Below are 12,694 nucleotides of genomic sequence, written 5' to 3' on the forward strand. Positions count from 1 at the left end.
ATGTGCTTTAAAAAGATAGGATATGAATTTCATGGTAAAGGAACAGGGATAAAATTACAGGTTTTTGAAACTCTTGTATGGTAGATTCACAAAGGGATGTTACAACCCTTTGAAAACCCTCCATGTTAAATTGACTTTTTGTGTAACTTCTTGAACTTAGTGCTATACATAATTTTTGTATAAGGTCCCTCAATAGCTTTTTCTTGCTTTTTCGTGTTACTTTTTCTTGTTCTCTCTCTGATTTATTTATTTAAAAAGGAACACCCTCCTATGAGGTGATTTTGGCCTATTTCTGTTGTCCGCAAGTCCTTGGGTACACATACTTGCTCCAGAGTTTTACTTCTTCTTGAAGGAAATAAGCACCTATTTAAAGAACAAATTTTATCTATGTTCCAAGACAGAGTAATTAACTGCTTTAAAATCCATCAAATGAGAACAGGTGTCCCCAGCCTTTTCAGGTCAGTGTGAACTTTTAAAGAATCTTGTGGGTGCGCTCACATAACGGTTGCCATGAGGGAGGAGCCTGTCCATTCATAAAATGGCTGCCATGGTAGGCATGGCCAGTCATAAAATGTTTGCTTCCCAGAAGACAAACCAGTGACATGAAAATATAAGCAGCTTGCCGAAGAACCTAAATGCAAGGAAAAAGAAGCTGGGCCTGGGTCCAAAACACAAAACCATCATTTTCAACCCAAATAATAAAGACTCAGGAGGGAAGACCTTCACTTTGCAGCATGCTAACCATTATTATTGGTTTATAATACAAATAATATCTCCATTATTATTTTAATCTTAAGAAATAAAATGAAATCAGGAAGTGCAGGGAGCATGGTGGATGCCAAGGGAGCTGCCATATAAGTTTTGGGTTAAGGTTTTCTCTGACTCAGGAAAATTAATACTTCAAAATTCATGTACCTATATATGACTGGTTTCCATTATCATTAATCAATTCATAATTTACATACTTACAAATAGCATGGGAGGTTGTCCATCTAGGGCAAACAGTACAATCCAAGTTTTGCCTTTCTGTGTGATATAATACTCAAAGCAATTTCTAGGAAAATCAAAGATTTATTTGTTTATTTATTTATATTGTGATTTATATCTTGTATTTTTCCTACAAAGGGCTCAAGGCAGCTTACACCATTCTCCTCCTCCATCTTTTCCCCACAACAACAACCCTGTGAGGTAGGTTGGACTGAGAGTCTGTGACTGGCCCAAAGCCACCCAGTTGGCTCCATGGCTGAGTGGGGAGTAGAACCCAGATCCTCTGAGTCCCAGTCCCATGCTCTTAACCACTACACCACACTGGCATTTAAAGATGCATTTAAAACTTAGCAGGTATCTACTGTGTGTGTTAAAATGTTCTCCCCAAATTGCTATTGAAGCTACAATACACAAAGTTTATTCTACCACATGTGGTAGACCTTTGAACATGGGCACATTAAGTGATTTGCAAAATCACAGGACAAATATTTAACCCTGATCTATGGGTGTCTTTTCTCAGCTTGTGTATTGAAGAGCTGAACTCATTACTGCGTAGAGAACTGATAATATCTGTCATTACAGCTGCCCAGATGGAGTTTGCTTGGCAATGGGAAGCTTACAAGGCCACTCACCCACAGTTCTTGGAACCAGTGTCTTTGGAGACGTGGCTCTTATGAAAAAAACTAATGCACTAAATCACCTTCTGCAGAGTGTTTGGCTAAACTTGATTCACTTCAAGCAAAATGGTGCACACCCATTAGTTTATGTAAAAAGATTTCTGTCGTTGTTTGGATTTACTGAATTCATTATATAGATTGGGTATAGGTATTATTTTGTTCTAAATGATCCACATCTGAACCCTTATGTTTATTTAAACATTTTTAGCAAGATACTATTTTTTCCTATTCTCCTCCAAGTTTTTTCTTCTGGCTAAATGCAACTTTTAACACTGTGTGTAATATATGAGTAAATGAAACAATTCTATATCAAAAATCCTATATACTTTGGCCAGTTGGCTATACATATCTCCTGCTACATACAGGCTTTGAAGCTTTGACATGCCTCTGCAAATGTTGGGTTGCATCTAGTTGGATGTGTTTCCTACTGAAATCAGTGAGAACAGTTAGGCATGACTTAAGTTGAACCAACTTGGACTGGATCTAATCAGTTATGCTTCTGAGCATTTGCCAATATATGTAGAAAGCTGCACCCACATGTAGTGGCTTGTGGACACAATGAACTGACTCTGGAGTAGGAACTGGCGCATCTAGGATTTTCAGGTGGTGGTGCTGTAATGAAGACTGGCAATTTGATGTGTTACTGGATTATAGACGTCCACTCTGACGACAAGTGAGCAAATTTGTTTGCTAAACTGCAGGTTGATCTTGACTTCCCTCAATAGCCAGAGAAGTATCTTTTCATAAAGTTTTGTTAATATAAAACTATATTTTAATTTAGTCAACTGAATATTTAAATTGACAACCCTAGTTAATCTATTTCAGGCCTGAGTTTTGCGATTTGAGCCTTCCATTAAGCCCTTTTTGAGCATTTTCTTCAGAGCAAGTCTTGCTTTTTTAAAATGAAGCTCCTACTGGCCTAAGTACTTTGACTTGGCAGTAAGTCACTTTTTAGGGTGAATTTTGAGCTGATATAGCAGAGCTCATTTCTCCACTGGGAATAGTAAGAGATGCACAAAAATAGTTCCCAGAGGCCAAGCTTGTTAGAAAATCTGTGTCAGAAAAGTGCTTTAGTTTTTGCTATGGGACCAGCTCTTGACATAGGTCATGTAAGTTCTAACCAAGAAAACAGTGAATCATAATGGGGCGGGTGGGTTAAGCTGCTGGGTCAAAGCTTGGAGTTCTGCTCTTAACTCCTGCATTACCAAAACAAGCTGAGGCTGGAGAGGAGAGCAGGATAAACCTGAAAACAGACAGGCATGAGAATCTTGGCTTCAGGAAAGACACAGGAAGGATTCCATACATCTTTTTGGTAAAGGTAGTTTTAGCAGGTTCAAATCCCCATCTACCTCGAAGCTTGCGGGGGTGGGAGGAGCCTCGTTAATTCTGATAACTCTTTGCATTTGAACACAGGATGAAACTTTCTAGCTGGGTTGTCTCATGTCATGTAATAATGTGAAGAACTGGAGAAAGACTGAACGATAGGTATTTTATCTTTCAGCATAAAAATGTTTGCAGACCTATGTTCTGGCAAATTATTTTAAAAAACCCCTTGACCCCCATAATTAAATCCTCTCACTCTTGTCTTCCCTCTTTTAGGTGGAAAATGTTCGCTTACTTGATGGAATGTCTTCCAAAAGAGCTGCATTAGGAACGCTGTATCTAACAGCCACCCATGTCATCTTTGTAGAAAATGAGTCCGATGCTCGCAAAGAAACTTGGGTATGACAGTTTACAGATTACGGCTGAATAAATCCTGTAAAGCTAATCTGGATGGAGCCAAGTTTATTTCTTTTTTTAACTAAAATGCTTTGCAAACATACACTGAACACATTCAAAGGGAGTTGACATTAAATCTACAGCTTGAAGGCAGAAAACTTATAAAACAGGAATACAGAAGCTATGGCCTACCTGATGTTGTTGGACTGCAACTCCCATTCTCCATGATCACTGACCATGCTAGCTAGGACTGATGGGAGTTGGAGTTCAACATCTGGAGAGCCCTGGCTTTGGCTATAAACAGTTTATACTTCTCATATTTAGAAGATGGTATAGTTTTGTTGGTGAATTGGGTATGGAACCTGTTAAGTGATATGAGTGCCAAGTTTTGAAAAAAATTTAAAAGCCACTGCCTAGAATGGATCCTGTGTGAGCCAAGAGCAGGGCCAGACAAGTCATTTTGTTACATCGGGTGGGAAAGCACTGTATATTCTCTTCTGCCTCTCCCCATAACAAGATGCATAGCATCCTAAGCCAGCTTAATCATTTTGGCACCAGGGAAAATCCCAGAAGCACCTACATCACTTTATGGCAGAGAAAAATAAATATAATTTTGCTGCCCTTCCCACTCCAGATCAGCTGCCTGGGGCTGGCTGCCTCCCAGGGGCTAATGGTATGGCTGGCTCTGGTTTTGATGGGTCTGGGAGCTAAGCAGAACACATGAACTGCCTGTCCTGCGGTGTATAGCAGAGTAGAAAACCTTGCTTGGACTATGGGCACATCTGACAATCTGAGAAACTGTCCTGGGCCCCACCACAAAATGCCCTCACCTTTTCCTGTTACCCTCCTGCTGCACCAGGGCTCCCCAAACTTTCCCAACAGGGGGCCAATTGAAAGGTGCCCGTGGTGGGCGCAGGCCACCAAGGCGGTGCCGGCGGGGAGGGCACGCGAGGCGAGGCACCAGCTTGCTCACGAGGAGATCATTTTCTCCGAGCAAATCCAAACCAATCTCCGTGTGAGCAAGCCGCGTGCCCGCCCGCACCCGTGGCGAATGCAAAACCTCTGGGGCGGGCCAGTTAAATGGACATGGCGGGCCGGATCCAGCCCACGGGCCATAGTTTGAGGATCCATGTGCTACACATTTTGCCCCAGGATAAGTTTCCAGGTTGTGGTTTGCAAATGCAAGAATTTGCATTGTGTATGCAAGAATTTGCATTTGCATCTAAAAAACCAAACAACAGCAATCCTGAAATCAGAACTCTGGGCCTTTCAAGTGTCCTGTTTCTACGTAAAATATATCATGCAGGCATATAAAGGCAACTGCCTTAACGAACACTTGAACATCAATGTGTTCTGAGTACATGGTACATGCCACATAAATATACATATGTATGTATTTACTATATTTATATCCCACTTTTTTTCCTGCAAGGAATTTAAGACAGCTTGTGTATCTCTATCTGCTTCTCATGTTATCCACAGAACAACCTTGTGAAGTAGGTTAGGCTGAGAGTCAGTAACTGGTCCAAAGTCTCCCAGGGAGATTCCTAGTCAGGCCAGGATTAGAATCTGGATCTCCTGAGGTCCAAGTCAAGACTCTAACCAGTATGCCAAAATGTATTCTCTTCTACATTATATTTTCAAATATTTTTCAGTCAGTATAGCTATACCAAACAAACTGCCAAAATAAATGCAAGATCAGAAATACAGCATACATATCACCTGAAATGAACCTTGCTGTTAAGTATGATATTGATTGATTGATTGATTGATTTATATCCTGCCTTTTTCCTACAAAGGGCTCAAGGCAGCTTACATCTCCCCCTCCATCTTATCCCCACAACAACCCTGTGAGGTAGGTTGGGCTGAGAGTCTGTGACTGGCCCAAAGTCACCCAGTTGGCTCCATGGCTCAGCGGGGACTAGAACCCAGATCGTCTGAGTCCCAGTCCCATGCTTTTAACCACTACACCACACTGGCTCTCAGTGTTAAGTATGATCAATTCTCCAGTAACTAGCAATGATAAGGGGAGTGAGACACTGTTTATGTTGCTGGACGTCTCAGTGGCTTTCAGCCGTGGGCTCCTTCTGGAGATGATGGCTGAGGTGGGAATAGGAGGCACGGCATAGCTGTCTCCAGAAGGTGGTGACTGGGGAATATTGCTCAGCCCTTGAATTTTCCATAATGGAGTTTCTCAGAGGTTTGTTCTGCCCCCCATGCTATTTAGCATCTACATAAAAATGCTGAGTTGGGACATCCAAAGTTTTGGAGTGTGTTGCCATCGGTCGGCTGATGACACACAGCTCTACTTCCTCTTTTCATTGTTGGCAGGTGAGGCTGTGGATGTGTTAAATTGGTCTGGCTACAATAATGGACTGGATGAGGGCTAACAAACTGAGACTCAGTCCAGACAAGACTAAGATGCTGTTGGTGGGTGATTCCCTTGGCCAGACGGGAGGTATTCAACCTGTTCTAGATGAGGTTGCACTCCCCCCGAAAGAGCAGGTTTGTAGCTTGGCAGTGCTCCTTCATCCACCTTTATCACTTGAGGTGCAGGTGGCATTGGTGGCTTGGAGTGCCTTCCACCCACTTCGGCTGGTGGAGCTGCTGCGCACCTACCTGGACGGGGACAGCCTGGCTTCAGTGATCTATGCTTTGATAATCTGTAGATTAGATTAATGCAACATAATCTAGGTGCTGCCCTTGAAGACAATTCAGAAGCTGGCAAGAGTGCAGCAGCCTGGTTAATAACTGGGACTTGGAGGTCCAAACGTAGAATACCAGTTCTGGCCTGCCTGCCCTGGCTGTCTGTATGCTTCCAGTCCAAAGTCAAGAGACTGGTCTTAACCTATAAAGACCTTGGGATTGCAATAAGTGTCAGAGCAGGTCTCACATCTCTACGCTCAACTTCTGGGACCTTCCTCTGGGTGCCAACCCCTCATGAGGCTCAGAGGGTGGCAACTAGGTAGAAGGTTTTTCCTGTGGTGTCCCCTATCTTTGGAACGACCTCCCTGCTGCAGCCCACCTGGCACCAAATTTTTTGGCATCAGGTTAAGGCAACTGTCTTTGCAGAGGCCTTTAAAGACCTTCCTGGTCATTCAGAGGCCTGAGACAATTATCCAAGTCCTTTTTTTAAATTCTTGACCACATCTTTTTATTGTCTTTTAATTATTTTAAAAATGCTTTTTCATGCTATTTTAAAGTAATTTTAATTTTGTTAATATTTCATCTATTATATTTTATTGTATCTATATTTTGTGGTAAAGCACCTAGAGAGGTTCAGCTACGGCCAGGATAGAAACAAAATAAACTACAACAGCAGCAGCAGCAGCAACAATAATGACGCAGCAAAACTTCGGCTGGGTGGTAGCTGCCCCAAAATTCATCTCCTTCTCTCCTCTGTAACTGTGTAGTGCACAAATGCATCCTTCCCTAACTGGGAGCTCCCAAATGTTTTGAACAACAATTCCTACGGATTCTAACCATGGGTTCTTTGGCCAAGTTTGATGGGAGCTCAATTGCAATACCATCTCGAGGAAGACTGCACTAGAATCATAGAATAGTAGAGCTGGAAGGGGCCAGAAGGCCATTGGGTGCAACCCCCTGCTGTTGCAGGACACCAAGCTACACCTTCCCACTCAGGTGACTGTCCAGACACTTTCTGATATTCTCCAGCAGGGAAGAGCCTGCAACTCCCCCAGGTAATAGGTTCCATTGCTGTATTGCTCCTACAGTGAGGAAATTCTTCCTGGTGTCTAGTCTAAATCTGGTTCCTTTTAACTATGCTTTACATTCCTTATCTTATGGGGCATTACATCCAAGTGGATTTATGGGGACATACCCTTTGTTGCCATTCGGGCTGACCTTTGTTTTCTCTTTTTCAGATTCTTCACAGTCAAATCTCCTCTGTTGAGAAACAGGCTACAACTGCTACTGGTTGCCCTTTGCTGATTCGTTGCAAGAACTTCCAGAACATTCAGTTCATCATGCCTCAAGAAAGAGATTGCCATGATGTCTACATATCTTTAATACGTCTGGCACGGCCTGGTAGGGAATGGACTCTCTCTCACAGGCACTGATGTTATTTGGTAGACTGCTGTCCTGCAGCTTGTAATGCTGAGCATGGACTTTTCTAGATGAGGCTTTTAGCCCCTAACTTTACTGCCACCATGTGATTAAGATTGGATCAGTACACATGGCTTTCTTTTGGGGGTTTCTCTGCCTTTATGTATATTCTGCAATGTAACCCCTACATGCCACTGTGGTATAGCAGAATTGCAAACTGTGTTAGTGTTTGCATTCTGCCATCCCTGGAAATGCCAGGTTCTCCCCAGTCAACAAACCCCTGAAAATGCTTGGGAAGCACAGGAGAAGCCCTGAAGGATGACACTGTTGCCTAAAGCACCCATAAACTACCAGGAGAGGAATAGCAAGCACAAAAAAAGGTTCATCTAGAAAAGCCATAGAAGAAGGCAGAGCAATTAAGGACACAACTTCACTCGACATAATGTCATTCCTGTTTTACTGTTTTTAAAAGTTTTCTGTCCTCTCTGATAATATACCTGTGAAAAAATAATTACATACCTATTTTCAGTGTTTGATACTACTGATAATCCCATTCATCTCTCTTCTCTTCAGCCATTCCTGATCATGTGCTTTCTTGCTTTTGTTTCTTGGGTCAAGCAGGGGAGATGGGTTGGAGTGCAGAATCTCTGACCCAAGGTCAGAGCTCTGTCTCCAGTCTTGGTTCTGGGAATTGGACTTGTTCTATGCCCCTGTCGCCAATGATGTCTAGGGACCATCAGATTTCTCTCTTAGAGTCTCTTTGTTTCTGCTGACAGTGGAGGCTCGAAAGAGCTTCATTCTGGAAGCCTTCCTTTCACGCTTTGACTTGTTCTACTTGACTGTATTACTCATTTAAATCCAGTGGTCACTTTTACATTTGGAACAGTATTTCTAATCTCCAGATTGATTACTAACCAAAATTTCTTTCAGTCTTTTCCCAGTTTCATATTTAACATCCTCTCATTCTTTGAGCAGTATCTCTAAAATGGAACATATTTCTTTATACCCAAAATCTCCTTCTGTTCTCTTTGCCTCGATAATATTCTTTACCCTACCTTCCTTCTTCCTCTCCTCAGACTTGTAACAGTGGGGGTGGAGATGCAGTCTCCCTTTTCAGTTTATATTTCTTAGTCGTCTCAAAATATATCCATTTTGTTCCATTGAAACAACAAAAAACATACCACTTCCTCCTCCTTCTTGCACAATGGCTGCTGTGCTCTTCTTTCTAGTCTGTTTTTCTCTTCTACAGTCTCACACATCTGTTTTGAACCCTGTTGCTCGTGAGGTGTGTCCCATTGCTTTCCTCTCCCTTGAATCTATCCATTATTAACTTCTCTTCACTAGTTTCCTTCTTGTCATAGGCAAGTTAAATTTATTTATTTTTTGTTAGAAATATTTTCTCATCTCTCTCTTTTTCCTATGTTGTACCATTCGTCTTTCTTCTCTCTTTTTAGGCTTCCTTCTTATATTCTCATTATTCTACTGATATTTGTTTCCCTTCAATCAAGAGTTTCATCTTCAAGTTTTGCTTTGTCACGGCCATTTTTTTCTGTTGACTGACAGAATGCCCTAATTTCTTGCTTAGATGTTTAAGCAAAGGCCCGTTTGGGTCAACCATTTGGATTTTTAATGGTGTTTTTCTAAATAACCAAGTGTATTGACTTGCAGCTGTTGGTTAGTGATTGTGATGGAGCAGTGATGGATGCACAGGGTCTGAATATCACTGCCACCTTCTGAATGTCAGGAGTGTAAGCAAGAGGCAGAAAACTACAGAGGCGGGGACACCAGCTGATAAATTGCTTTGCAGGACCAGGCCAAAGTTCCAACATGCCTACCATTCTGCTTCAAAGAGTGCTCAGTCTCTGGGCTCTTGAGAAGCAAGGTACGAAGAGGTTTGGCTTCCCCTGTAGTTTGTTCCTACCATCCCTGCCCATGCTTACAAACTATTATTATTATTATTATTATTATTATTATTATTATTATTATTATAACATTTCTATGCCGCGCCCCTTGCCGAAGCCTCGGGGCGGCTTACAACACAATAAAATACATTGAAATACAATAGAACATAATAAATTACCACTAAATACAAAAATACAAAAAATACACTGAGATACAAACATAATAATGTAAAATTAAAATTAACAGTATAAAATAAGTAAATAAAGAATATAGGAGGAGAAAAGAGAAGGAAGAAGAAGTTGCCCTGGCCAGATCATATATTTTAACAATTAAAATGATGTTTAAATAAGAAGGTCTTTACCTGGCGCCGAAAAACCAGTAACGACGGTGCCAGGCGGACCTCTTTGGGGAGTGAATTCCATAGGTTGGGCGCCACCGCAGAGAAAGCCCTCCTCTGAGTACTTACTCTCCTAATTTCTTTCATGGAGGGTTCCCGGAGAAGGGACTCTCCCGCAGATCTCAAGGGGCGGTTGGGCATATACGGACATAAGCGCTCGTTCAGGTAGCCAGGACCCAAGCCGTTTAGGGCTTTATTGGTCATAACCAACACCTTGAATTGGGCCCGGACTTCAATGGGAAGCCATTGAAGCTGACGGAGGACTGGAGTCATGTGAGCATAATGCCCCGTCCCCGTCAGCAACCTGGCAGCTCTATTTTGCACCAATTGAAGTGTTCGGACCTTCTTCAGGGGAAGCCCCACATAAAGCGTGTTACAGAAGTCTAGGCAGGAAGTCACCAGCGCATGTGTCACTGTCGCCAGGCAGTCGTACTCCAGGTAGGGGCACAGCTGATTAATCAGCCGAAGCTGAAGGAAGGCGCTCCTCGCCACCGCTGTCACCTGAGCTTCCAAAGAAAGCTCCAGGTCGAGGAGTACTCCTAAGCTGCGGACCTTGTCCCTAAGAGGGAGTGTTGTACCATTCAGGACCAGGTCAAATCCACCCTCTCCGAAGCCTGATCCGCCAACCAACAGGACCTCTGTCTTGTCTGGATTGAGTTTCAGTTTATTGGCCCTCATCCATTCCATTACCTTGGCCAAGCACTGGTTCAGCACAGCCACTGCCTCACCTGGATTAGTGGAAAATGAGAGGTAGAGCTGGCTATCATCAGCATATTGATTCCGCAGCCCACACATCCTGATGACCTCTCCCAGCAGTTTCATATAGATGTTAAATAGCAAAGGGGATAGAATGGAGCCCTGTGGTACTCCATGACATAGCTGCCATGGCGCAGAGACATAGTCCCCCAGCACTACCTTCTGGAATTGACCGTTGAGATAGGAGCGGAACCACTGCAAAGCAGTGCCTCCGACCCCCAATCCTGCTAGCCTATCCAGAAGGATACCATGGTCGATGGTATTGAAAGCCGCCGAGAGGTCCAGAAGAACCAATAGGGATGCACTCCCCCTGTCCTTCTCCCTGCATAGGTCATCGTACAGGGCGACCAAGGCAGATTCAGTACTGTACCCGGGTCTGAAGCCGGACTGAAAAGGATCCAGATAATCAGTTTCATCCAAGAGTGCTTGGAGTTGTCCCACCACCACTTGTTCCAACACCTTGCCCAGAAACAGGATGTTGGCCACAGGTCTATAGTTAGTGGCCATCTCTGGATCCAGTGACGCTTTCTTCAGGACCAGTCGTAGTACCGCCTCCTTTAAAGGGGCAGGCACTCGACCCTCCCTCAGAGAAGCGTCAACCACTTCCAAGATCCAGGTCCCAATCCCGTGCTTGGAGTTATTTATTAACCAAGACGGGCAAGGATCCAATAGGCAAGTGGTGGGACGTACTCGTCCAAGCACCTTGTCCACATCATCGGGCCACAATAATTGAAATTCCTCCAATAATTTTGGACCAGACAGTAGCATTGGCGTCTCCCCAGAGACCTCTGATTCATTAGTGGAGTCCAGCTCGTGACGAATCTGAGCAATTTTCTCCTTGAAATGCCTGGCAAAGTCGTCACAGTGGGCCTTTGAGGGTGGCATCGGATCTTCCTTAGGACCTGGGCGAACCAGGCCTTGTACCACTTGAAAAAGCTCCACCGGGCGGCATTGTGAGGAGGCAATGGAAGCGGAAAAAAACTTCTTTTTCGCCGCCTTCACCGCCACAGCATAGGCCCGATAGTGGGCTCTCAAGTGTGTTCGGTCAGATTCATCCCGTGATTTCCTCCACCTACGCTCTAGTTGTCTCCCAACCCGCTTCATCGCCCGCAATTCAGGTGTATACCAAGGGGAAGAGCGGACTCTGCCCGGTGGGAGAGGACGCTTGGGAGCGATCGTGTCCACAGCCCTGGTCATCTCTCCGTTCCACAGTTCTACCAGAGCCTCGACAGGAGCACCAGTCTTGTCAGCCGGAAACTCCCCCAGGGCCTTCAGGAATCCATCCGGATCCATCCGGCTCCGGGGGCGGGCCCATACAATCGGGTCCGCACTCTTATAGAGGGAGAGGCCGCTCTCGAGCACAAACCTCACCAGGAGGTGATCTGACCATGACAGGGGAGTCAAACATAAATTCCTCACCCTCAGGTCATCCTCTTCCTGCCCCGTCGAGAAAACCAGGTCCAGAGTGTGTCCACGTTCATGGGTCGGGCCGATGACGTGTTGAGACAGGCCCATGGCCGTCATAGAGGCCATGAAGTCCTGAGCCGCCCCGGTCAGTCCAGACTCGGCATGGAGATTGAAGTCCCCCAGGACCAACATCCTGGGGGTCCTCAACACCAGGTCCGAGACGGTCTCTGTCAGCTCAGATAGGGAGACTGCTGGGCAGAAGGGTGCACGGTACACCAATAGAATCCCCAATCTGTCTCATTCGTCCAACACCAAGTAGAGGCACTCCAGCCCTGGTCTCGAAGGGACCAGAAGACCCGTGAGAGAGATGGAGGCTCGGTAAACCAACGCGACTCCCCCTCCCCTCCCTTCTGGGCGTGAACAGTGTTGAACCAGATACCCGGGCGGGCACAATTGGGAGAGGGCAACATCCCCTCCCTCTCCCGCCCAGGTCTCCGTTATGCAAGCCAGGTTGGCCCCCTCATCCACAATCAAGTCATGGATGAGGGAAGATTTGTTATTGACCGACCTGGCATTGAGCAGCAGCACCGTCAGACCCGAGGGGCGGTTGACAAGGCTACCTGGAGCCCTCTGGTTGGGGGCAGAACCAGAAGGAGGGATAGGTGTCAGCCATCTGTCCATCCTTCTTCTACGTGGACATGTTAAGCCCTTATTGCTGTAACGACCATTGCCCGTGACCACGCCAATAGCAGCGCCCGTGTGTTCCCCAGGATATATAAACGTC

General features: G+C 44.8%; 1 protein-coding gene across 2 annotated transcripts in view; it reads left to right on the forward strand.

The window, feature by feature from the left end:
- Positions 1-12,694, forward strand: part of MTMR7 (myotubularin related protein 7) — a 57,156-nt gene that overhangs the window by 20,052 nt on the left and 24,410 nt on the right. For both annotated transcript variants that reach the window (XM_044454776.1, XM_044454775.1), the window contains exons 2-3: positions 3,264-3,386; positions 7,268-7,430. In XM_044454776.1, coding sequence (XP_044310711.1) covers positions 3,291-3,386; positions 7,268-7,430 — 259 coding nt within the window. In that variant the 5' untranslated portion in view covers positions 3,264-3,290. The remainder of the gene's footprint in view (positions 1-3,263; positions 3,387-7,267; positions 7,431-12,694) is intronic.

The sequence above is a fragment of the Varanus komodoensis genome, unplaced genomic scaffold (genome assembly GCF_004798865.1).
Source record: "Varanus komodoensis strain SLA01 unplaced genomic scaffold, ASM479886v1 scaffold8, whole genome shotgun sequence".
NCBI classification, from domain to species: Eukaryota; Metazoa; Chordata; class Lepidosauria; order Squamata; family Varanidae; genus Varanus; species Varanus komodoensis.